At 41.2% G+C, this 26,436-nt stretch overlaps 2 protein-coding genes across 11 annotated transcripts in view; one reads left to right on the top strand and one right to left on the bottom strand.

Annotated features, from left to right (window-relative positions):
* Positions 1 to 716, bottom strand: part of MRRF (mitochondrial ribosome recycling factor) — a 64,576-nt gene extending 63,860 nt beyond the window's left edge. For 3 of the 8 annotated variants that reach the window (XM_003264087.4, XM_003264088.4, XM_030817763.1), the window contains exon 1: positions 381 to 690. In XM_003264087.4, coding sequence (XP_003264135.1) covers positions 381 to 574 — 194 coding nt within the window. In that variant the 5' untranslated portion in view covers positions 575 to 690. Of the gene's footprint in view, positions 1 to 380 lie in introns of all 8 variants that reach the window. The other 5 variants (XM_003264089.4, XM_030817766.1, XM_030817762.1 and 2 more) reach the window with 3 other exon arrangements.
* RBM18 (RNA binding motif protein 18) lies at positions 455 to 26,184 on the top strand. 3 transcript variants are annotated; one of them, XM_003264091.3, is made up of 6 exons: positions 455 to 604; positions 3,764 to 3,892; positions 13,512 to 13,638; positions 18,182 to 18,268; positions 20,390 to 20,475; positions 23,716 to 26,184. In XM_003264091.3, the coding sequence occupies exons 2-6, from the start codon at positions 3,780 to 3,782 to the stop codon at positions 23,873 to 23,875; spliced, it is 573 nt and encodes a 190-aa protein (XP_003264139.1). In that variant the 5' UTR covers positions 455 to 604; positions 3,764 to 3,779; the 3' UTR covers positions 23,876 to 26,184. The 3 variants fall into 3 exon arrangements, with proteins under 3 accessions (XP_003264139.1, XP_012364563.1, XP_030673627.1); XM_012509109.1 differs by having other exon boundaries at positions 479 to 604; positions 3,774 to 3,892; XM_030817767.1 differs by having other exon boundaries at positions 518 to 604; positions 13,512 to 13,548.
* Positions 26,185 to 26,436: the final 252 nt, after the last annotated feature.

The following is a 26,436-nucleotide window of genomic DNA, read 5'->3' as shown; positions in this document are numbered from 1 at the left end:
TTTAAGCGCCCTCACTTTCTGACCGCGTGACCCTGGTAAAATTACCTATGTGAGCTTCCGTTTCTTCATTATGGGAGATAATAATATCTACTCCCATGGGACTGTTCTGAAACTCAAACGTTCCCGTCAAGTGTGGGGCTACTCTTTAGTAAGTTCCTCCAGCATCCCCTAAATTCCTAGCTGGTAAAAGGAGCCCCGCCCCCACCCCATGAGACTCACTCCAATGCCACAGGTCCCGCCCTCAGCCTTAAAGGTCAAGCTGGACTCGAACGGGTCGGGGACGGTAGTCTGGTCCCCTGAGGTCCCCCAGAGGTCCCTGAGTAAGGGTCTCTGGCACCCAGACCACACGCGCACCTCGAGGCCCTGTCAAGGACACTCACCAGCTATCGCCCAGGTTACTAAGGAAAGACTCGTGCGACGGCGGCGACCGCAGCTGCGCGGACGTCGTGACGTCACGAGGCGAGGAGGCGGCGCAGGCGTAACGCGTCACGGGCGGCCTGGCAGCTGGCGGCATTGAGGCGGACGCGTCTAGAGGTCCGTCTGACCGCGGCGTCAGGACCTGGTTTCCGGGCATGAGCTGAGAGCACCACGCCGAGGCCACGAGGTGAGTTCGGCCGCGACATGTCCCTGCACCTCAGTGCAGGGCCCGCTAAGAGGTCTTACAGGAGGCCGCCCTCGCAGGATTGCATCTCAGGCCCCGCCCCGGATTGTCCTGTCGCTGGCCCGGAAATAACAATCCGAGTAATGACCCCTCGCCTGTAGGAATTCGCAGCCAGAAATCGGGAAGCCAGGGTTCCAGGCATGACCCACCGCTTGCTTTTAGGATCAGGTGTCTCCTCTTCTCTGGATTGCACTTTCCCCAGATGACTATTTCTGGCTTCCAGAGTTGTTGCAGCTCAGCTGGAAAGATAAATGTAACCGCGTTTTGTGAACTCTGGTAGTCTAAAGGATTGTTGGTATTGCAAACACAAAGCATTTTGATAGTCCCGTGCCGTCTTGATCTTTTGTTACCCTTTACCTTTCCTCAAAAAGCCATATTCTGAGGTGTCCCCAAAATTGTCTTATTTAAGACTCACAACGACCTCGTGAGACAAATAATTGTACCCATTCTAGGAAGGAAAAAGAAACTAAGGCTCCGAGTGGAGAAGCGGCTTGCTTCATTTAGTAAATATTAAGCACCAACCGTGAGCCAGGCAGTGTACTTAAGTGCTAGAAATAGAACCGTGATCAAGATTGGTAAGGTCCTGCCCTGTGGGAGCTTACATTCTAGTGAAGGAAATAGAAGAGGAAACATTAAATAATACATTGAATTAGCATTATGTAGGAGGAAAAAGGTGGAAAAGTGGCTATGATATAGAATAACAAGGGACTGTGTTTAGGAAAGCTTTTGTATTGGGAGGATGCTTAAAGAAAGGTCATGTGACTTGCTAAAGGCACAGTTACTAGGTGCAAAAGCCAGGATTTGAATCCAGACCCGCATATCCTGCACTCTTACCAGTAAAACATGGTACCTTTTTGTGGTAATAAGTATTAATAGCTATTGGTATTATTGCTGATTTTAGACATGAGAAAATCAGAATGTCCTATCATTCAAGTCTCAAATGTCATCTCCTTTAGAGAGGCCTTCCCTCCACTCAATCTAAAGTCGTCCAGTTCCTGTCACATCACCCTGCTTAATTGTGTTTGTGGCATGTATCACTAATTATATCTTCTTTATTTATTTTGCTTTTGTTTTGTCCTGCTCCCCTTCCAAATACAAGCATCCGGAGGATAGGGACCTTGCTTGTTCACTGCTCTGGCTCCAGTAACTAGATAAGTCCTAGATAATAGAAACAGTGAATTTATTTTCTGAATGAATGATTTGTTTAAAAAGTAGGGGGAAAGGAAAGCAGAGGGAAGATAAAATGTGTCTCCCCTGGGATTAAATTTATGTCTGTTTCACTTTTCTCCCAGGAGGTAAGAACAAGAGCTGTGGCTTTTTCATTTCTCTATTTCAGTACATAGCCCAGAGTTTAACAGTTCCTAGTTGCTAGACTTACATTGCTGAACAGATTAAAGATGTGAATGGGAAAGGAAGAAAAATACTCTCATGTGCAGGGTATTCAATAAACAATTACCTAGGGACTGCTGTGCTAGACTTTACAGGGTGTGCCGAGATGAATAAGAGGTAATGGCAGTTGTGACTGACTCCATGGTTCCTGTAGTGCTGACCTCTGAGGTACTTCTGGGTATAGGATATGTGTTCTCTAGCAGGGACTTCTGAACTCTGACACAGCCTGCTGTCTTCCCAGCCCCTAAAGCTTTATTTTACACCTGTCGTCTCATTTTTGGTCCTGGAAGCCTTAAGTTATAAACAGGGCAAAACGTATTAAAGATGGGGAAACTGAAGCTCAGAGAGAAGTAACTTCCAGTGGAAATGCCACAATTCGTGCTGGGCATGGTGGCTCACACCTGTAATCCCAGAACTTTGAGAGGCCAACGTGGATGGATCACTTGGGGTCAGGAGTTGGAGACCAGCCTGGCCAACATGGTGAAACCCTGCCTCTACAAGAAAATACAAAAATTAGCCAGGCTTAATGGCATGCGCCTGTAATCCCAGCTACTCGGGAGGCTGAGGCATGAGAATCGCTTGAACCCGGGAAGTGGAAGTTGTAGTGAGCCGAGATCGTGCCACCACCCATGAGTCTGGAAACAGAGCGAGAGTCTGTCTCAAAAAAAAAAAAAAAAGAAAAGAAAGAAATGCCACAATTTGAAACAATGTCTTCTGACACCAAGGTTTCTGCTCTTTCTACTGCTCTCTCCATCATAATCCTCTTTTCTCCTTGGCTGTGAGATGAGACATTTCAGGAACTAAGACTAGTAATAATTTGAGCTAACATTAATTGAATGCTTCCTAGGTGCCATGCATGGTTCTAAATGCTTTAGGTGTATTAACTCAGTGAATGCACCGTAATTTCATGAGGCATTATCCCCATTTTACAGATGAGGGAACTGAGGCCAACAGCTGTTACAGGGCTACACAGCTAGCAAATGGTGGAACTTGAATAACTAAGGAGGAAATTAGTCTTTTCTTCCTGGTCTGTCCCAAAAGAGTAAGCATGATAATAGCTAGTATTTATTGATTACTTGCTGTTGTTAGATACAGTACTTAGTGATTTTCTACTATCTTTAATCTTCACAACAACTCTATAAAATAAGCACTATTATCTCTCTAGATAATGAGGAAACTGAGGCCTAGAAAGTTCAGGTAATTCATCAAGTCACACAGCCTGCTTTCAAACCCAGTTCTGTCTACGCACAGATTTCTTATATTGCCTCTTCTCTTTGCTATATTGCCTCTTCCATGAGGAAAAGGGATGGAGTGCTGCTTTTCCCTACCCATCCCTTTTAATGCCATTAAGACTCTTCCTGGTGGTTTCCAAGGCTTATTTTGGGTGACAGTTGTTGAACTGAAGTATCATGTAGTAATAGAAACTTTGGCCTCCTGCCCAGTCAGCCTCTGGCTTCAGAGGAGGAAAACTTTAGTTTCTCCACACAGAACCACGCCCCTTTCACCTTAAATGGCAGCTTGTGTGCTCTGGCTGCCAGAGTAGTTGTCCCAAGGGAACTGGTTCTGGGGGCCTGGTTGTGGAATCACTGAGGCCTTTGAAGGACTGCCCAGAGGGCATGCCCTCCTTGAATAAATGTTTGTTGAGTTGAATTTGAAGTCTTGTGTTCACACATTGTTACTCCCCTCCTGCCTGAATGTTCACATTTCCTTTAGTATTTCATAGACATTGATGGAAGCAGAAACCAAAACTCTTCCCCTGGAGAATGCATCCATCCTTTCAGAGGGCTCTCTGCAGGAAGGACACCGATTATGGATTGGCAACCTGGACCCCAAAATTACCGAGTAAGTCTAAATTACCTTAGTTCTTTACCTACAATATTGGGATGTTTTGTCGTGATAATGTCAAGAAGAATTTTCAAGGGGTGTGGGGGTGTGGGATATACTTTGACCCTTTTACTTACATCATATCTTCGAAGAGATAAGATGTTAGCTGTTATCTTGTCACGTTTTTTACATTTGGACTCTCCTACTGCAAGGACACGGACTTGGGTATCCTTTAATCCATATACCTGTTTTTTCCTATCTGCCAAAGACGTTCTCCCATTTCCAACTATTTGAATCCTTGTACCTAGTAGCTCTAGGGAATTATTCTCTAGAATCAGCCTTGGGAATACATTTGTACCCAGAATGAAGGAACAAGCAGAAGTCTCGGTACCTTGGCCAACAGGCAGAGGAGACCACTTGACTGTGATTCATGTTAAGCAGCCATAGAACTATAGAAGGTCAGAGTTGTAAGGAACCTTAGAAATCATGTCCCTTTGGTTTTCATTAATTCATTAAATGATTTGAGTGCCAAGTGCCATGCTAAGCAGTTTTCAGACTTCTTAAATCTGAAGAACCTTGTCTTAAAGTAAAAGTAATAATCAGAGCTGTATGTAAAATAAGAGCTCAGAGTTGCTCTGACTAAAAGGGAGAAGAGATGGAGCCAAAATCTTTCGTCAACTACTACCCTTTCTTTGGCCATCCCTGTTTAGGCTCTGTAGAACTTCTAGGGCTCCATAGAGCACACTTGACAACCTCTGATGGGACCCAGCTTTTTTATCCTACATAGAGGAAACCAAGTCCCCAAAGACAGAAGTACCTTGCTTGAGTTCACGAAATTGATTGAATTGCCCTGACTCCCTGCTCTTTTACATCACAGGCATTGAGATGAAAAGGAATTTCTTAGCTGAGAAAATTGAGAGGTTTTCCCTTCTGCCAGTTGTTTAATAGGGGGAGGGTGGTGGTTGGTGGCATAGTAGAATGAGTGGATTGGCCTGTATGAGGTCAATGCTGAAAGCCAGTTGTTTTGTTTGTTTCTTTTTTTTTTTTTTAAGACAGTCTTGCTCTGTTGCCCAGGCTGGAGTGCAGTTGCACAATCTTGGCTCACTGCAACCTCCACCTCCTGGGCTTAAGCGATTCTCATGCCTCAGCCTCCCGAGTAGCTGGGACTACAGGCATGTGCCACCATGCTGGCTGATTTTTGTGTTTTTAGTAGAAATGGGGTTTTGCCATGTTGACCAGCCTGATCTTGAACTCCTTACCTCAAATGATCCACCCACCTTGGCCTCCCAAAGTGCTAGGATTATAGACTTAAGCCACCGTGCCAGGCAGAAAGCAAGTTTTGAGCATATCGTCAGTCCTAGAAGTTACTCCCTTTGGAATAGTGTTAAAGACAAGGGGACGCTGGGCACAGTGGCTCACGCCTATAATTCCAGCACTTTGGGAGGATGAGGCAGGCGAATCACTTGAGGTCAGGAGTTTGAGACCAGCCTGGCCAACATGGTGAAACCCCGTCTCTACTAAAAATGAAAAAATTAGCCGGGCATGGTGGTGCATGCCTGTAGTCCCAGCTACTTGGGAGGCTGAGGCATGAGAATCACTTGAACCTGGGAGGCGGAGGTTGCAGTGCACGGAGATTGTGCCACTGCACTCCAGCCTGGGAGACAGAGGGAGATCCTGTCTCAAAAAAAAAAAAAAAGGTGAAGGGAGGAGATGAGGAAACCTGCTTCTTTGAGTGTGAGATGAGACAAGGTATATATGAGAGTTAAGATTAGGAAAGAGAAGAAAAGGATATAAACTTATAAATCAGGATTATAACAAAAAGTTCCTTAAACCTGCTCAAGCTCATATCAGCCAAATGTAAATATATTTAGTTCCCTTAGAAATTATGACGGTATTTAAGATGTGTTGCCCACATATTATGTTACCTTGGTCACAGGGACCCTAGAGTGGATTGCATTTATTTCGATTCTCTTTTATGGGTTCATGGCTTTTGAGGGTGAGTATATGAATCTGTCCAACCTCTCAATTAATGTCTTTTCATTAAAGAAATTTTTTCCATCATCCAAAACCCAGGCTATGAGGGGATGCTCATAGTGGTTTCCATTCCCACCTCTGCCTGTCTAACTGGAAATCTAAAGTGTGGAAACAATGTTGGTTGTGTTGGCTGCACTTCTCTGTAATGAGACTTTTGTTCTAATTGTGTCCTGCTGCTTGACGGGAAGGTTCAAATGGGCATTTGCCACCTCAGTTTATGTCATAAGTTGGAGTGTGTGGATGTTTTTTTCAATTAGAACATTGGCAGGAACATTGAATCAGAACTTTCCCACTGATACCTCTGCTCTTTTTACATCAGGCCAGAGGTAGACATCAAGTAATAAACTGTAGATCAGAGCATGCTGGCTGGAAGTGCTGGGCTTTCCCTGTGGCTGGCTTCTCCACTTCTGTATCACCAAAGACCATTTTTATTATTTTTTTCTATAGATTCTTTTTTCTTCTTTTTTTTTTTGACAGCTCTGTCACCCAGGCTTGAGTACAGTGGCACAATCATAGCTCATGGCAGCCTGGAACTCCTGGGTAGCTGGGACTACAGGTGCTCGCCACCATGCCTGGCTAGTTTGTCATTTTTTTGTTTTTGTTTCGTAGAGACAGGGGTCTCAGTATGTTTCCTAGGCTGTTCTCAAACTCCTGGGCTCAAGCAATCCTCCTGTCTCAGCCTCCCAAAGTGTTGGGATTACAGGCGTGAGCCACTATGCCTGGCCATCCTATGGATTCTTTACCTTAAAACATTTTATCTGTCAAACAGACTGGTTTACTAAATTGTAATAAATGTATGCTTAAAGATATAACCACCACTGAGCGCGGTGGTTCACACCTGTAATCCCAGCACTTTGGGAGGCCGAGGCGGGTGAATCACAAGGTCAGGAAATAGAGACCATCCTAGCCAGTGTGGTGAAACCCCATTTCTACTAAAAATACAAAAATTATCCAGTCGTGGTGGTGGGTGCCTGTAGTCCTAACTACTCAGGAGGCTGAGGCAGGAGAATCACTTGAACCCTGGAGGCAGAGGTTGCAGTGGGCCGAGATGACACCACCATACTCCAGCCTTGGCAACAGAGTAAGACTCTGTCTCAAAAAAAAAAAAGAAGAAAGAAAGAACTACCAATCATAGCTTATGGTTAACATGAAATGTTAATATTACCTCATTTAATTTACTTAATTACAGCAAAGGAACCTGACATTTTAGTAAAGTAAATCTTATCTTGTAGAAATAGATGATTTCCTTCTATGTTTTTGAAATACAAAAACTTCTGGATCTTGTTCCTCTGAGGGCATGTAATGGTGAGCCTGGATGAACTATAAAATGCAGTAATTCCCAAACATTGAAGGATTACATAATGTAACTTATGTGAATATATGGTACCTGTCTTGTAGTGCAATCTCAAAAAGTATTGCTTGAATCCAAATCTCTAAACTTCTAATGACTCTTAACAGAAATTTGCAGAGCAGGCTGGGCACGGTGGCTCACGCTTGTAATCCCAGCACTTTGGGAGGCCAAGGCGGGCGGATCACGAGGTCAGGAGATTGAGACCACGGTGAAACCCCGTCTCTACTAAAAATACAAAAAATTAGCTGGGTGTGGTGGCGGGCGCCTGTAGTCCCAGCTACTCGGAGAGGCTGAGGCAGGAGAATGGCGTGAACCCGGGAGGTGGAGCTTGCAGTGAGCCGAGATTGCGCCACTGCACTGCAGCCTGGGTGACAGAGCGAGACTCCGTCTCAAAAAAAAAAAAAAAAAAAGAAAGGAAATTTGCAAAGCATCCTCCAGCTTTCCTGTTTAAACCTACCTTCTATCCACAAATTGCTGCTAGTTCCTACCATTTCCCCATTCAACAGACCCTTCTTACCTCTCTCTTTCCTATATGTGTCCCTACTCTCCACCTGATCTCTTTTATAAACTGATTTGAATACTTCTCCCATTCAAATATTCTTTTACCTCTTGTTAGAAGACATAAACTTACTGTCATGAATGAATATGTAAAACAATGACAATTTTTTTAAATAACCACTTTTCCACCCAGTTTTTTAGTTTTTTCTGTGATTATTTCTGGTCATTCTATGTGTGTGTGCCTGTTGATTATTAATCTGAGTCCTGCTCAAGTTACACTAGGATGTCTATCAGTCTCCTCCCAACAGAATATGCGTTTCTGACTGTCTAACACTCTAATATTACTCTTCTTGTTTGTTTATGTTCACTCCGTGGTTGTAATACTGACCATTGGCTGGGCGCGGTGGGGCTCAACGCCTGTAATCCCAGAGGCAGAGGCGGGCGGATCACGAGGTCAGGAGATCGAGACCATCCTGGCTAACACAGTGAAACCGTGTCTCAACTAAAAAAGAAATACAAAAAATTAGCTGGGCGTGGTGGTGGGCGCCTGTAGTCCCAGCTACTCGGGAGGCTGAGGCAGGAGAATGGCGTGAACCCGGGAGGCGGAGCTTGCAGTGAGTCGAGATCACGCCACTGCACTCCAGCCTGGGCGACAGAGCAAGACTCTGTCTCAACAAAAAAACAAAACAAAACAAAAAAATACCATTTTAGGGCTACGTTAGATGCCAGAAATATTTATATGACTAAATACATCTTGGAGATTAGGATTTGAGGGAGTGATGATGCATTCTTGTTTATGGAGGTAGCAGATTCCAAACTTATGTTCTTTCCACTATATTCTGATTCCTGTCAACTATATTATATGTAATAATTTCTTACCTACAGAATGAGAATGTTCAACTAAATGATCTGAGCATTACTTCTAGCTCTAATACTGTATGAGTCTCTCTTACGTAACCCCTTAAAACTTTGTGAGGTAAGTGGAACAGATATTATTTTCCCTATTATATAGGAAATGAAGAGTGAAGTGAGTTGGTTCAGTATACTGAAGTAGTTAATGATAATTTCCACCACCCTATTTAGTGTTTTTTTGCACAAATATTCTAATTTTTGAACAGTCACAGCCGGAAGTATCCTATTTTAGATCTTAAAATGTAAGGTTTTCTTTTTCATTGTTGTGAGACCCAATCGAACTGTAAGCATAAGCAATACCTCTGAATATCATTATTAGTGCCATCCACAAAGAAGCTGAAAAACTTAATGACCTCAGACATTATCTATTTTCTACACTGTGGTTTTCTTTCTAAAAGGGATAATACCGACTTTCAATTATTAGATGTGCTGTGTAAAATGCCAAATTTGTAGCCACTGTATTATGCATATAGAAGTATGAAAGAGAACAAAGCTCATAGAAACGCTAATAGGAGGAGGAATCTGAGTGGAGGGAAAATCGTAAATAAAGGCCTATAAGTACTAATAAGAAAGATTGTTATGTGTTAAGTAGAAAATCAGGAAGATCTTTCTGACTTAAGCAAAGTTTGAATACTGGATGGGAATGAAAATAGTGGCTGCATAGATAGAATACTCTCAGGTTAAGACAGAGTCTTTAAAATTCATTCAGACAAGCCTGAATTTCATGAAAAAGAGACTCATTGTGAGTGTTTAGCAGGAGACTGACATAATGAAAGTGATGTGGGTTTGGTTTTTGTTGTTGTTGTTGTTGTTTTCTTTTTGAGACAGTCTCACTGTGTTGCCCAGGCTGGGGTTCAGTGGCTCAATCTCAGCTCACTGCAACCTCCACTTCCCAGCCTCAGGCAATCCTCCCACCTCAGCCTCCCGAGTAGCTGGGGGTACAGGCGTGTGCCACCACACTCAGCTAATTTTTTTGTAGAGACGAGGTCTCACCATATTGCCCAGGCTATACAATGATGTGTTAGAAGAGAAATTTTTACATCGATATGTAGGATGAAGGGCAGAAACTGAAGGTGAAGATTAGCTAAGAGAGATCGCCATGAACCACTCTTGCCATCAGTTATCACCTAGATAGAGACAGTGAACTTGGAGACTGATGAGTGAGTCTGAGAGATGAGGAAAGTGATTGAAATGGAGTGGAAGGTTGAGGTGATCCTGAGGTTTCTTGCCTGAGGAATATAAAAAGATCATGTTCCCCCTGACCAGAGGGATAGCTAGAAGGATCATCAGTTTGTGGCAGGGAGGAATTCAGTTTGGGGTATGTTAAGCAAACTTAAAAGCAGTGGAGAGCCATCCAGGTGGAAATGTCCTTCTGACACAGACTTTCAGGGATAAACTAGGTAAGCTGTAATGCAAGGGAAAATAAATGCATGAGCATGCGAGAACAGTGTGTTCACCCCCGAAGAAACCGGTTGCTCTCTCAGCCCATTCCTTATGTCTCCTCATTGTCCATACTTCTTTTTATGTCTTGGTTTACATGAAACAGCCTTCACTGTTTGGTTACTTAAATTGGAAACACAATAAGACCGTTTAATAATGTACTTATCATAAAACATAAAGACCCATCTCATAGTAATTTCTATATCCATTTATAAAGAAAACTTTCTCTACAACAAATTGTGCATCAAAAATAATCTTAAATGTCATTTCATGGGCTTCCAATTGCCTACAACCTGAAATTAAAATTCCCTCAGCCCACGACATCCTTCACAAACTGTCCTCTGCCTACCTTTCAGCCCCATCTTACTGGCTACCCCCACTCTACTCCAATGGATCAGACTCTTTTTCACCTTTGTCTTTAGTACTCACTCACACTGACACAACCCAGTCAGACACCACTCCTTTCACAAAGCTCTCCTTAACCACCGCCTTCCCTGCACCATTGGTCTTCATTCTGTGTGCTCGTATTCATCCCTCTGTGTACAAGCATCACATTGTTTTGTAATTGTTTGATTACATCTCTCTCTGTCTTAACTAGAATGTGAGGTTCTTGAAGGCAGGAACCCAGTTTTATTCATCTGCATAGCCCATACGCCTGCTTGGCTCTAGACACATTGTAGGTATCTATTTTAACATTTGTATGGATTAATTATTTCTGTGCCATTAGGCAGAAAAGCTGTCTTAAAGACCAATTACAGAAAACACTGATTAAGTTGCAGATATATGTGTGGGGCTGGTGTGCTAATTTTCCAGCTCCTGAAGGCTGCAGGGCACACATTTTATTAAGTGAAGCAAGCCTCTGCTGAGTAGTGTGCTCTCCCGCACTTCAGCAGCAGATAAAAGTGCTTGCAGATGTGAAAGCAAGATCCTTCAGGCTTTTTTCACTATCAGAGCCTGCAGTCCCCATTACCAGGAAGCAAAATAGTAAACATTTCATTCCTTTTGTTTTGGTGTTCCGATAATTTTAAGAAATTATCAAACAAGAAAAGAAATCCTAGAGAAGTTGAAAGACACAGATCTAAGCAGATGTTCCTGGAATCTTAAGGTCACACTTCTTGGACAGAATGTGTTTGTCAGCTTTACAAAGAGTAATCTTTTGCCGGTGTGTTTTTTTTGTTGTTTTTTCTTTGTTTTTTTTTCTGAGTAAATTAAAATTCATTTCTTAGGAAATGCCAATCGTGTTACCTTCCTGCTTCTAAGCAGAATGGAGCTAATGAAAAGATGACCAGCCCACAGTAGCCTTAGATTGGTTTTTTTGTGTTTTTTTTTGTTGTTGTTTTGAGACGGAGTCTTGCTGTGTCTCCCAGGCTGGAGTGCAGTGGTGCAATCTCGGCTCACTGCAACTTCTGCCTCCCGGATTCAAGTGATTCTCTTCCCTCAGCCTCCTGAGTAGCTGGGACTACAGGCGTGTGCCACCACGCCTGGCTAATTTTTTTGTATTTTTAGTAGAGACAGAGTTTCATCATGTTAGCCAGGCTGGTCTCTTAAGTCCTGACCTCAGGCAGTCCACCCACCTCAGCCTCCCAAAATCTCAGGCCTGATACAGGCATGAGCCACTGCACCTGGCCTAGTTTTTGTTTTTTTTGTTGTTTTTTTAGAATAGGTTTGACTCCCCACTCTGTGGCAACTGGCACGGTGTTAAGGTTTGAATGGATTTAGTAATTTGAAGATACAGCTGTGAATTAAAGACCCTGGGGGAGACTCTTCTCGCCCATCTTTGTGTGTGAGAGACTCACCCTTGCTGTAAGCCTATTCAAAAAGTCAAGTAAAACCACACGTTTGCACTTAAGGTGTCTTCCTTTCCCCTGAAGTCACATTCTCTTTAGTGGTTGAGGTGTCCTGATGGGAGTTGGGAAGTTAGAAAGTAGGGGATCATGGTGGTTTTACCTTTCAAAATAGACCAGATTAACATCCACAGTATGCCTTGGGATCCTTGCATTTGTCCCAGTACTAAACCTGTATTATGTCTTTCTTGTTCCACTGTGTCAAACACTCGATCCAGGATAATGGACTTGCTTGTTGATGTGCATTAGTATCAAATTTAGTATAGTGTATGGTCCATTTCATATCTTTCTGCCTCCCAAAGGAGATTCTTGCTCAAGAATAAAATTTTGATGAGTTTCTCTTAGAAAACAATGTGAATATAAATGTGGCTATAACGACAACTTTACTGACTCCCTGTGGGGTAGAATTCCCAGTAATAACAGATTTAGCATGTGGGCCGATACCTTTTTAGTATCACAGGGACAGCATTGTTTAGAGAAAGCCTTGACTCCATTTGAATAGCACGGAGGATGCCAGGAGGAAGGCCAAAGGGAAAGGAAACGGGAGAGCTGTTGGTTTGTCTCACCCCCACATCAGATGACAGGAAGTTGGAATTGAGATTAGCCACAGCAACCTGTTAAGGCCACATCTGTTTGAATAACTTAAAAGCTCTATAGAAACCAAGTAAGTTTTGGAGTAAGGAATTTAATAGAGGATGAGGGGCAGAGTGGTAAGCAATAGCTTGGAGTGAACATCCTGCCAGAAATAAATTTCTCCCTTGACCATCTGTATTCTTTACTTGACCGTACCCTAGAGTATAAACTGTTTGAAGGCAACTGAGGTTGGTTAGTTACCCATAGCTGGATGATTTATAGGACTGGCCAGGTTCTCCTGCCCTTTGTGAAACCGGCCTCAGTCACATAGTTGTTCCACATTGTCCTAATATTCAGTCACATCAGTCATTGAAACTCTCAAGTGCTATGGAGGTATCACTAGCTGTGGTTTGATTAATGGCAGAGTTTCTCACAAGTACAATTTGGGTCTAAGAATTAACTACAAAATCTAATAGGAAGATCTTCCAGGACTGTTTTTTTGTTTGTTTGTTTGTTTGTTTGCATGAATGCATATATGTTTGTTACTTTGTTTATTTTTGAGATAGGATAGGCTTTGTCTTTTGGAGGATGGGTGTGTGTTTCTGATGGAGTTATAGTTATTCACAAATGCCATTTCGTTGCCAAGGAATTAAAATTAAATAAATCAACACCATTTTTGAGCTTTTCTCCAAAAGAAAAACAAATAGTGCTTGTAGGCCAGACAGCTGTTTGTAAGGTGGTTTTTTTGTTTGGTATTTTTGTGTTGGACAGATGCATAGCCATGACAATTCTAGTTCCCATACCAAATAGAGGCAAACAACTCTGTTTGCCAAATAAACTAACATAGCAGTTTAGAGGAAGGCAGGGGGCTGGGGCGAGAGATTTCATCCCTGGGGTAAATTATCTCCTGCTTTTATCTCACACTTCAGACTGAGTGGCCAACAGAATTCCCAGAGCATACTCATGGACTCTTCTTTCTCCACAGATACCACCTCCTCAAGCTCCTCCAGAAGTTTGGCAAGGTAAAGCAGTTTGACTTCCTCTTCCACAAGTCAGGTGCTTTGGAGGGACAGCCTCGAGGCTACTGTTTTGTTAACTTTGAAACTAAGCAGGTAATTAAGCTTTCTCCCCATTTTATAGTATTTATCAAGCTCTGTCATAATTATTTGTGCATGTCTCTTGCCTACTAGAATAGCAGTTCCCTGTAGGCAGGAGCCATGTCTGATTCATCTGTATGCCTTACACTGAGTCCTAAAAGAGATCCTCAGTAATGAATTAGTGACTTTCACAATTCACTCTCCCTTGGCCAAGGTTTAAGGCAACTGACTGACCTGCATTTTTGACCAAATGCGTTGGGATGCCCACACTGGGCACATGTACATCCCTCTCCCTATTCTCTTTTGTTTGTTGCTTTACTGGCTGGCCAACTGACAAAGCCTTCTTTTTTTTCAGTAGTTTTGCCCTGTGGTACAGAAACCTACCTGTGATGAGACACCCACAAAGACTCTTTTATTATTTCTTCTCAAGGTCTCAGAACAAATGCATATAAATTTTAATGTATGTAGAATAGAGCATTCACCTTCAACCATGATATATACATGGATCTCCTTGTATTAACATTTAGTCCTTGAAGTGGAAGTGCATTGATAAAGAAATTGAATTTGATTGTTACTAAATGTAGAGATGCCGCATAGTACTTATAAATTTATTCATCATATGTAAGAACATTGCATAGTTAACATTATATTAATAATTTAGGCCTGGCTCACACCTGTAATCACAACTACCCAGAGGGCCGAGATGGGGAGACTGTTTGAGACCAGCCTGGGCAACATAGTGAGACCCTGTCTCTAAAAAAAATTTTATAAATTATGTGTGATGGTGCACCTATAGTCCTAGCTACTTGGGAGGCTGAGGCAAGAGGATCACTTGAGCCCAGGAGCTCAAGGCTGCGGCAAGCTCTGATCACACCACTATACTCCATCCAGTCTGGGTGACAAAGCAAGACTCCATCTCATCATAATAATAATAATAATTTGTATGAGTGTTTTTCTTATTCTAGAATTAATATGTGAATATTATAGATGAAAATATAATAACTGAGAAAGAAAATGTAAATCACTTGGCCTAATACCCAGAAATAATCACTATTAACATTTAGTCATGTATCTTTCCAGTCTTTTTTTGTTTCTTCACATTCACACACACATAAACACACATTACACAGTGTTGTAACACACAAATAGAATCATATTATCATGTTTATCATTCAAAGTATACTAAAATTTTTCTACCATTTAATCACATCGAGGTAACATTCTGTATCTTGATATTGTGGTTTCACTGGTGTTTGTACGTGTGTGGAGGGGGGTAAGATCATTGATCTGTGTTTGAGATTTGGGCATTTTATTGTATGTGACTTAGACAGCATTTAAAACTAATCATTTTTGATGACTACATAATGTGAATATATCATATATGACTAGTCCCCAATTGTTAGCTATTTGGGTTGTTTCGCTGGTGTTTGGGTTGATTCACTAGTATAAATATCACAAGAGTGAGTATTTTTACAGCTCTAATTATGTATATTTGCCACATTTGTGGAGATGGAATGGCATCATCAAAGTCCATGCATAGTTTTTCTTAATAAAACTGCCAGATTGTCTTCAAGAAATGATATATCAGTATGTTCTGAGATTGTATGGTAGTGTCATTTGTCCTTGCCAGTGCTGGGTATTTTTTATTTCCTCTAATTTTTGTAAATATGATAGCCAATAAGTAATACATTGTTACTCTGATTGTTCAGGTATTTTGAGGGAAGTGAAATAATGCACTATAGAATTAGCACTTTTTTTTTTTTTTTTTTTTTGAAATAAGGTCTTGCTCTGTTACCCAGGCTGGAGTGCAGTAACACAATCATGACCCACTGCACCCTTGACCTCTGGGTTCAAGTGATCCTCCCACCTCAGCCTCTGCAGTAGCTGGGACCACAGGCACATGCCAGCATGCCTGGCTAATTTTTGCATGTTTTGTAGAGACGGTGTTTCGCCATGTTGCCCAGGCAGGCCTCAAACTCCTGGGCTCAAGCCAACTGCCCTTCTCTGCCTCCCAGATTGCTGGGATTCCAGGTGTGAGCCACCACACCTGGTCAGCATTTTTAAATATTTTATTTTTTCTTAATGATAAAATGAAGTGTGGTGAGAATTCTTTTTTTTTTTTTTTTTTTTTTTTTTGAGACAGGGTCTCTCTTTGTCATCCAGGCTGGAGTATAGTGGCACAATCACAGCTTAGTGCAGCCTCAACTTCCTGGATTCAAGCAGTCCTCCCACCTCAGCCTCCCAAGTAGCTGGGACCACAGGCACACACCACTACCCCAGCTAATTTTTGTATTTTTTTGTAGAGGCGGGGGTTCGCCATGTTGTCAGGCTGATCAAACTCCTGGGCTCAAGCAACCTGCCTGCTTCGGCCTCCCAAAATGCTGAAATTACAGGCGTGAGCCACCATGCCCGGCCTGGGAATTGTTGCAGACAACTAAAATCAGTGATCATGTTGGGCACAGATGTTGGTTTAAAAACACTGGATTAGGCCGGACGCGGTGGCTCACGCTTGTAATCCCAGCACTTTGGGAGGCCGAGGCGGGCGGATCACGAGGTCAGGAGATCAAGACCACGGTGAAACCCCGTCACTTCTAAAAATACAAAAAATTAGCCGGGCATGGTGGCGGGCGCCTGTAGTCCCAGCTACTCAGAGAGGCTGAGGCAGGAGAATGGCGTGAACCCGGGAGGCGGAGCTTGCAGCGAGCCGAGATCGCGCCACTGCACTCCAGCCTGGGTGACAGAGCGAGACTCCATCTCAAAAAAAATAAAAATAAAAATAAAAATAAAAAAATAAAAACACTGGATTAGAATACAAAGCCTAGTTTATATTTCTGGCTCTTTTATTTATTAACTTTGAGCAAGTCTCCTAACCTCTTTTGGCCTCAGTTTTCCATCTAAGAATGGAGATTAAAAATACATATCCTTCTTACCTTATGGGAAGTTGGGAGAATAGATGAAAGTATAAAAAAACATAGTAGGCATTTCATAATATTTTTAAATATATGAACTTTGAAATAATGTATACCGGTAGAAAATTATTTTTAAAAAAATTTAAAAATAAGATGCCCCTGCTGGCAACTTATTACTGCTCCTACTTTGGAACTAATAGAGTGCTCTATGAGTTCTCATTCACCAAATGAAGCTTAAAAGATAAAATGTTTCTTACCTGTCACTCTAGCTTTGTGTGCTGTAGTGGGGCAAGGATGATTAGTGAATATCCAATGCCTACTACACAGTGAGAACTCAGTAAATATTTGTTAAATGTCATACTGGTAGGTTCTGGAGGAACAAGAGAATCACCAGTAAAACCAGACTGGAATGCCTACTGGCTTCTATAGCCTCTCCCTGCTCCCTGGGACATCCTATTCCTCCTTTGTTCCTTAAGGGCCTCTTCACCCTCACTAAACATGGGTTACACTTGGCTGAATGCCTCATGGATGCAAATGGGGCAAAGAAGGTTTGGCAGGATGGAAAGTACAGCCAGGTTTCCTGGGAATGACCTAGAGTGACTGTTTAGCCAGCTTCAGGAATTCCTTTCAACCGTATTACTCCTCTGTCTGATGGGGAAAGGGTCAAGGAACTTTCGGTTCTGAAAACCAGGTGCATAGATTGACTCACACAGATACCTTGCTAACGGTCTCTTTGACTCACTCCTGCTTTTTCCGGCCTAGTTTCCTTGACTCCCATGCCCTTTAAAGCAATTACTCCTCACTGTGAATCCAGGGAGTATGCCCTAGTCCAGGATATGTTTCCAGGGCCCTTGCAGGGAGTACAGTTTCTCGACATAGGAGGTGCTACCCTACCTAACAGAAGTGCATGTATGGCTATCACCTAATAGGAACAGCACTATTACTAACATATGTTAAGTGCATGTCATATACTTCATGCTTTACATTCTTTGAGTCCTCACAACAACCACTGAGGCATAAGTATCCATATTATCTATTAAAAATTATACATTATTTATCTATATTTTACAGTTGACAAAGCTAGAGACACTTAAGTGACCTGCCAAATACCATACTGCCAGCAAATGACAGACCAGGATTTGAATTTTTGTCCGGCTGACTTTAAAAAATCACGCCCTTAGCCGGGTGCAGTAGCTCACGCCTGTAATCCCAGCACTTTGGGAAGCCGAGAGGGGCGTATCATTAAGTCGGGAGATTGAGACAGTCCTGGCCAACATGGTGAAACCCCGTCTCTACTAAAAAACACAAAAAAATTAGCCAGGCGTGGTGGTTCATGCCTGTAGTCCCAGCCACTCGGGAGGCTGAGGCAGGGGAATCGCTTGAACCTGGGAGGCGGAGATTGCAGTGAGCCAGTATTGCACCACTGCACTCCAGAGCCTGGTGACAGAGCAAGACTCCGTCTCAAAAAAAAAAAAAAAAAAATGCCCTTTTTAAAATTCTGCCTTGTAAAATTGTAAACCCTTGCCAGTTATTTACCAAAAACAATTTATTAGAAACTCAGCCATCAAAGCCAGTGAGGCCCTGTGAGAATACATATAGCTAGTTAAGCACTTCAATTTTTAACTAACATTTGTCCCTTTCCTGGACAGGAAGCAGAACAAGCCATCCAGTGTCTCAATGGCAAGCTGGCCCTGTCCAAGAAGCTGGTGGTGAGGTGGGCACATGCTCAAGTAAAGGTATGTCTGAGAGGCTAGAAAGACATCAAGCCTCATCCTAAACAAGCCTTCTGAAAGATGGTTGTCCACTTACCCGTTTATGTCTCAATCTCTTCACGCCTGAAACAGCCATACTTCAGTCTCCTACTTGTATCTACAATGTGTGTTGCCAGATTTTTCTTTTGAAAACATCTCAGGAGGGATTAAGTTCCTTGGTTATTTCTCTCCACATGCCCACAGATCCTGGTTTTGATTTTCTCATGTGGCTAATATGTACGTTCAGACCTCTGTCATTTCTTCGGGTGGAGGGTTCTTTGGGGGAAAAAAATATATTTATTTTTAAAATTAGTTGCTGTAGGCATTATTAGACTCTTCCCGGCCTCTGACTCTGTGGATAGTTTGAATTTGTTTATTCTAAATGCTTGAGAAATGAGTAGTTTCTATGAGTGCTTAAAGCACTGGCATCTCCTTACTCCAGAAATCTTGGGAGTTACTAGGGTGTGGGTTCATGGGACTTTGCAGTGCCTGTATTGTGTCTAAGTCCTGAGAAGTAGCAGGCTGCCCTCTTCATTCTGTAATTAGTCTCTTGGGAGAATGCACTAGAAAAGCTTCAGCCATTTAAAAAAACAAAACAAATGGCATTCTGTTCCAGCTGGCACAGAGGTGGTAAAGTGTGTTGACTGGAGCATTCCCAAGAGTTGATCTGCCTCCTTCTGCAGTGGGGACTTGAAAAACCTGCCTGCACAAAGATCTGTGACAGTTTTGAGTTGGAGCTGAAATCTTTAGCTCTAAGCATGGTTTTTGATCAGAGGCTCTCTACCCCACTCCCCAACAAACTTCCAGTAAAGAGTCACAGAGATTAAACAGACATTTAAGCTCAATGCAAGCTGAAAAACTAAGTTCAGATACTTTAGATCCTTCTGAGTATTTCAGGTAATCACAGAGCCTTCTCAATTTCTAGGACACATTGCCTTAAAAATAGAAACAACAAGGAGAATTACCAAATGCTTTTTTACTCAAGGGAAAATCAAGTCTCATTTACCAAACTCGTTTTTTCGTTCTGCATCTCACTGAAAAGGCACGCAAGAGAAATCATCCTCCATTCCTGTCTTTCATTTGAAAATCTCTGTGCCTCACGGTTCTCTTCTCCTATAAATCTTTTTTGACCAGAGGCTGTTGATTGCTCTTCAATATTATATTTACTTTTTACAAGAAGTATGTAATTATCTGGCTAGGCATGGTGGCTCATGCCTGTAATCCCAACACTTTGGGAGGCTGAGGCAGGAGGATCACTTCAGCCCAGGAGTTCAAGACCAGCCTGTGCAACATAGTGAGACCCTGTCTTTATTTTTTCTAATAAAATTTTAAAAGAAAAAAAGTATGTATCAACAACTGAAAGCTGTTACAACTTTTATTCTTCACTCAGGCCTGTTAAGAGTTGAATATTATGCTTGGTTGGTACTTTGCAAAATTTAAAGGTTTTTTGTTTTTTGAGATAGGGTCTGGCTCTGTCACCCAGGCTGGAGTGCAGTGGCAAGATCTTGGCTCACTGCAATCTCTGCCTCCCAGGCTCAAGCAATCCTCTTACCTCAGCCTCCTAAGTAGTTGGGACTACAGGCATGTGCCAGCATGCCCGGGTAATTTTTTTTTTTTTTTTTTTAAATAGAGACAGGGTTTTTGCCATGTTGCCCAGCTTAGTCTCAAACTCCTGAGCTCAAGCAATCTGCCCACCTCGGCCTCCCGAAGTGCTGGGATTATAGGCGTGAGCCACCGCGCCTGGCCAGTTTAAAGTATTTTTAATAAAATAAATATTGTAAAAGGTGATATGTGACAGTTAAAATAAGAATATAAGAAGGCCACCCTCCTGTGTATTTGTACCATCTGAGAAATTGAAAGTTGACATTTTTTTTCCTACCAAATAAGGAGGAACTGATGGCTGGATGGAAGCTTCTTTTTCTAAACTTACAGCTTTTAGGCCAAAACCATGTGAAGTTTTTCATTAATTCTAAGTGTAAAGTGGTCCTAAAATTGTCTAGAAGTAAGCTGATGGTATACTGATGGTATTAGTTTCTGAACCCACGCACTACAGTAAAGGGCTGGTTTCTGCCCATGTAAGGTAATTTCTCTCTTTCTCATTTTCAGAGGTATGATCATAACAAGAATGATAAGATTCTTCCAATCAGTCTCGAGCCATCCTCAAGCACTGAGCCTACTCAGTCTAACCTAAGGTAAGATGATATACTATAGAAAGACACAGTAATTCAGGAGCTTCAGCCATTTCATTATTCCATGTCTTCCTTCATAAAATAGTGAGTCTTCAGACTCTTAGAATTTATTAACTTGACAAGAGAGATGTTCAGTTAGTCTCCAGAATGTATACATTTCCTCTCCTTCCATCCACCCAAGGTCATATACTCCCCATTTACAGAATCGTTCCCTCGAAAAAGACTGGGTGTAGCTACTACACACCAACCCTTGTGCTTGGCACTGAAATTACGAAGACAGATCAGTCATTACCCTAAAAGCAAGCATTTTAATAAGGCCTTGGGTCTCTTTGGCATTTGTCATTATATACTAATTTTTCCCCAATCTTAAGTTCGCTTATACAAAATTTTAGTTTGCAGATGTTTGATTCTGTGTACCATTGCATCAGCCATAACAGTTTTGGTTCTAGTTTGTACAAATTGTTAGTTATTTGAAATTTAAAAGAGGAGAACTAAGGGTTGGGTAGAGGAAGGGGAAGTTAAGTGGATGGTTGACCAGAAGTAGAAGGTGGGTTTTTTGTTTGTTTGTTTTTTGTTTTGTTTTGTTTTGCCTTGTAGCCTAAGGAGACATTTTAGCAATAACAATAACAATAGCTAGGATTTATTGAGCTTACCCTGAAGCAGGCACTGTGCTAAACACTTTACGTGCAGTGTGTCATTTACTTATGGCTGAAATCACACAGATGGCAAATAACACTCAGCATTCAAAGCCAGGTCTATTAGACTTCAAAATTCAGTCTTGTAGTTACTACTTCAAAGAAGCCCCAGGCTATAAATGCAAGACTAAAGCCTGTTCTGGGGTAGGGGAAGAAAATATGTGAAGGAGCATCAGTGATACATAAGGATCAGAAACTAACAATTCTGAAGTCAGGGAAGTGATGCTTATTTGGGTGGAGCACCAAGCAGGGGGAATAAATGCCTTTCTTGTATATTATCTGCACCAAACAAAACAGATTTACAAGCATCTCATTAAACCCAAGGGAAGATGTTCCTGAAATGTTTTCAGGAATAGTAAATTGGTAAATTTCAATTCATTTTATAGTTACTCATGTAAGTTTAATATGTTTTTTGTTATTTCGTGCTCTAGGGAATTAAGGGACTTCTGTAGATTCACTGGGAGCATATATCCGCTGTGTTATTTTCCTCATAAGATTTGAACCTCCTTGATCACAGATTGATTTCCATGAAGGTTTTCATAAATCTAACTAACTCCTGTTGGAAAGAGATGACTGCATTTATGCTTGATGGTCTTCATGTTACAATGAACATGTCTTTAGTTTCTTATGATTTGTATATGCCACTTGTTTACAAGATAGCCTAGGGTTTTCCATCTATTTTTTTATCCAGAGGACCTCAGCTTACATCTCTCTATTAACATCTATGCCTAATGAGAGGTTGCTTCCCTGTGACTTACACAAAATCAGTGACCAGCTGTGCCATTAATGGAAGAGGGGCCAGAATGCATCTCGGTAATACATCAGTGTTCTTTTTCTTGTAACTTGGTTTTTAAATTTCTTACCCGTGTATACCTTTCCAGGATCTCCAAAAGGCCATGTATACACTCCTTCCAAGTTTCTCTCGCTGGCCATAGACCATTAACAGCGTCAAGAATGGAAAATGAAGGTAGTCATAGGCCAAAAAATACCTACTCCCTGAGTGCTCTGCATTGTGATCCAGGGATAGCAATGATCTCAATCAAAAGCAAATTCCTCACAACTTCTCTAAGATCTCCTCTCCCTTCCTGTATAATATAGGACTATTCAGCTCTTAACTTGATGGAGAAGAAAAAATGAGGGCTTTGGTGATGAGTTGAATCCTCACTGCAGTTTGTTAACTGTGTGAACCGTGGTCATATCACTACCTCTGCATTTTTTTCTGTATCTATAAAGCATGCATGATAACCCGTGTAGAGCCATTGCAAGGATTAAAAACATTATAAGTAGGTCGAGTGCAGTGGCTCATGCCTGTAATCCCAGCATTTAGGGAGGCTGAGGCAGGAGGATTACTTGAAGCCAGGAGTTCAAGACCAGCCTGGATAACATAGCGAGACTCCATCTCTACAAAAAAAAGTTAAAAAAATCAGATGGGGCCGGGTGCGGTAGCTCACGCCTGTAATCCCAGCACTTTGGGAGGTCGACACAGGCGGATCACGAGGTCAAGAGATCGAGACCATTCTGGCCAAAATGGTGAAACCCTGTCTCTACTAAAAGTACAAAAATTAGCTGGGCGTGGTGGCACTCACTACCTGTAATCCCAGCTACTTGGGAGGCTGAGGCAGGAGAATTGCTTGAACCCGGGAGGTGGAGGTTGCAGTGAGCCGAGATCGCACCACTGCATTCCAGCCTGATGACAGAGCGAGACTCCATCTCAAAAAAAAAAAAAAAAAAAAAAAAAAAAAAAAAAAAAAAAAAAAAAATCAGATGGATGTGGTGGTGTGTGCCTGTAGCCCTACCTACTCAGGAGGCTGAGGCAGTAGGGTTGCTTGAGCTCAGGAGTTCAAGGTTTTAGTAAGCTATGATGGCACCACTGTACTACAGCCTTGGTGGCAGAACAAGACCCTGTCTAAAAAAAAAAAAAAAAAAAAAAAAAAACACAGTATAAGTAAAATGCACTGTGCCTGGCTCATTGTAAGCACTTTGTAAATGATAGTTTTTATTAACATGCATTCATCAGTAAAAAGAGATTGTATAGGATTTCCAGAATGGTTTTTTTCCATTTTTATTCAGTGACTCAGGTGAAACCTGGGCTTTTGAGTCAGTGTGTATTCAAATGTCTGCTCTACCATTTACTTGCTGTGTAACATTGGGCAAATGAACTTTGCAAATGTTCATCTGCAAAATAAGGAATATAACCTATCTTATAATGTTGTTTTCAATTCTACAAGAATTATTTTTAGTACCTACTCTCTGCCAAGCATTAAGGTGCTGAACAGTGTCTGCGTCTGAGGATCAAATGTAAAAATATATGACGTACTCCTAACAATGTCCGGGCTTATGTTCAAAACTTATTAGATGGATCAGACTTGATCTGTTTCTTAGAATGAGAGAATTCGTTATTTCTCGCTTTTATATAAAATGTTTAAATGTTTGTAATTTAGTATCTTGTTGCTTCTCTAATATTCCCAAGAGGCTGAAGGAGATAACTATACAAGTATTTTCTGAATGTACCTAGGCCCACTCTGATCCTCTGCTATTATTTTTCCAGTGTCACTGCAAAGATAAAAGCCATTGAAGCAAAACTGAAAATGATGGCAGAAAATCCTGATGCAGAGTATCCAGCAGCGCCTGTTTATTCCTACTTTAAGCCACCAGATAAAAAAAGGACTACTCCATATTCTAGAACAGCATGGAAATCTCGAAGATGATGGTTGGGAATTACTGTAGCTGCAAAAGCAAATTGGTCTCCACACCTAAAATCGTCTGCCTTTGTAAGATGTGAATGGTACTATTCAACAGAGCACAATCACATGTTAGCGTTTGGTAACATAATGTTTTTGGATGTTCTTATGGATGTTTCTTCGCTAAACTATGTATGGAATTGAGCATCGTCCAGAATAAATAGAATTGTATCCCAAATTGTGATTTGAACCCTGGGATGCTCTGATTGGCTGGTTTGTTTGGATTTGTAACTCCAGAAACATTCTGTAGTGTGCCAGAGCAAAAGGCAAATACACAAAATATTATTTAAATCAGGAAACTAAATATATTAACATTTATTAAAAAATTGAGCAGTTTTCTACGCTTATGTGTCTTTACAACATGAAGAAAAAGTAAAAGGCAGGGAGGGAAGTGAGAGACAGATTTTAAATCATGTTCAGAACTGTTGCTCCAGAATTTACTATGGCAATCCCTCCAACTGGACTGAAAAAGAGAAAGTTCTTGGCAAAAAGGAGCTGATTCTTTGAACAAATGTTGTAGTAATCTGTTTAAGAATTATGCTTATTGTTTCAAAATCCCAACTAGGAAAACATGGTGTATATCTTAAAATTGTTCGTGTTGACAAAACTAGAATCAAATTTAACATTTTATACCACAACACAAGTTCTATTTGGAAATTGAACTTTCATTCTATAGCAATGATTTTTTTCAAATCTAAATAACCATGCCTTCTATAATAACAAATGTTGCTATTATCATGGGACTTTTAAAATTACATTTATTGCATGAGATTGTTTTCGTAGCATGAGAATGTTCTGTTTGGAATTATATCATGGTCAATCTAAATAGAAAAAGCAAAATTTCTTTGAAAACCTAAACATTGCTATATTGGTCGCTATCAAACATACAATTTTCTAATAATTGTGTAGCGGTCTAAGTGGAAGAGATTGCATTATCTTGTGCAGGACGAGGAGAGGACATGCAGTGGGCACAGAAAGTCAATGGAACAGACGCCACTGTGGCACCAAGACTGTAATGACTGTGTGGTAGATAGTTTTAAAGGACTGCATGCCTTGGAAATGATTCTTCACTTGGAGAACATACTTGCCTCTAGATATGTTTGTCACTCTAAGCATGCGGAATATAACAATAGAGAAAGATAAGTCAACCAACAGATTTGGGGATGTGTTTTTTCAGCACATTTTGGTCATTTTGGTGCCAAGTTTGACATACTGTTTAATTGGGCAGCACCTTTGCTCCTTTACCAGGTATGTATCACTTCGTTACTCCAGGTGCCATTCTTGGTGATGACAGAATGTTTATCACTATCGTTGTTAGCAAGAGGAAGCTTTCATTATAGGAACTTAACATCTTCCCATGAGTATAAATGAATTTAAGACATTTGAATCAAAACTTCAGTAGAGGGAGGTTTTAGAATTCATAGAACTGGTTCAAGGAAATTCTTTTTACTTTTCCCAAGGTTAATCTTTTTAAATATCTCTAGACATCAGATACTTTCTGTATGTATTAGCTGTGTCTGTCTATGATGCAAGTAACTCTCCTCCTATTTGGGGGATAGTTCAGAGAGGTAGGAGCATTATCTCCCATTTTTCTGGTGACTTCTTGGAATATAGAATTCACCATTTTATCCGTAAGTCTTCAAAGAATTATGGTGGAGTAGAAATTACATAATGCAAAATAGTCTTCTATTTTTAATAGGAACTTAGAAAAAACTTCGAATTATATATAGAGTTGTTTCCTTTAGAAACCAGAGCTATTTATTTGTATTTAAAGCACTGTTTATTATTTGTACTGATTCTTATCCTTCTGTGTGAATAAATGTAAGACCGTGTCTGTGTGGTTCTATCTTCTCTCGTTCACTTACTGGCACAGACTGCAGTTCTCTGACAGGCTTGTTTCCAGTCAGGAAACATGTCCACGTGGGGTGCTGCTTCTAAGTGCCTTCTCTGCAGAGGGTTCTGGCTAGAGAGTCAAACTCAGAGGCAACTCTCTTTACCCTTTATGCCCGCCTACCTCTGTTGTTAGAGGTGAGAAGAGAGACCAGCTGTTTCCATTGCACATGTCACTATTTGAAAAGTTGTTAATGGAAATCTCTGCAAGTATCGTACTATGTTTAGTCTCTCATAGTAGAGATTTCAAAAGAATAAATGTATGTATCCTAAATATGCTGAAAGCAGTCTGATGAAAGGTTTTTGAATTTCAGGTGTTAACTTGGTCAACTCTTTGTTAGGAGGTTGTCTGTACTTTAAGTAAAATTATTCTTTGGTTTACTGGTTAATTATTTTGGTTTGCTAAAATTATGTCACTTACAATTTTGATTTATATACAAGAGTGAAGAAGGAAATATTGAGGAGAGACGTATGAACTATTTTCTTCATGTCAATTCCTATTTTATCAAATGCAAAATGTAATCCTAACCAGTTGATTTTCTGTAATTGGTATCTTAGTACTGGGGAGGAGTATCACATTAGGAAAGATTTTTCAAAGCATGTCAGCTGAGGCACAAGAATCGCTTGAACCCAGGAGG

The sequence above is a fragment of the Nomascus leucogenys genome, chromosome 8 (genome assembly GCF_006542625.1).
Source record: "Nomascus leucogenys isolate Asia chromosome 8, Asia_NLE_v1, whole genome shotgun sequence".
NCBI classification, from domain to species: domain Eukaryota; kingdom Metazoa; phylum Chordata; class Mammalia; order Primates; family Hylobatidae; genus Nomascus; species Nomascus leucogenys.
Note: the sequence above shows the minus strand (reverse complement) of the source record. Positions and strands in the feature narration are given on the sequence as shown.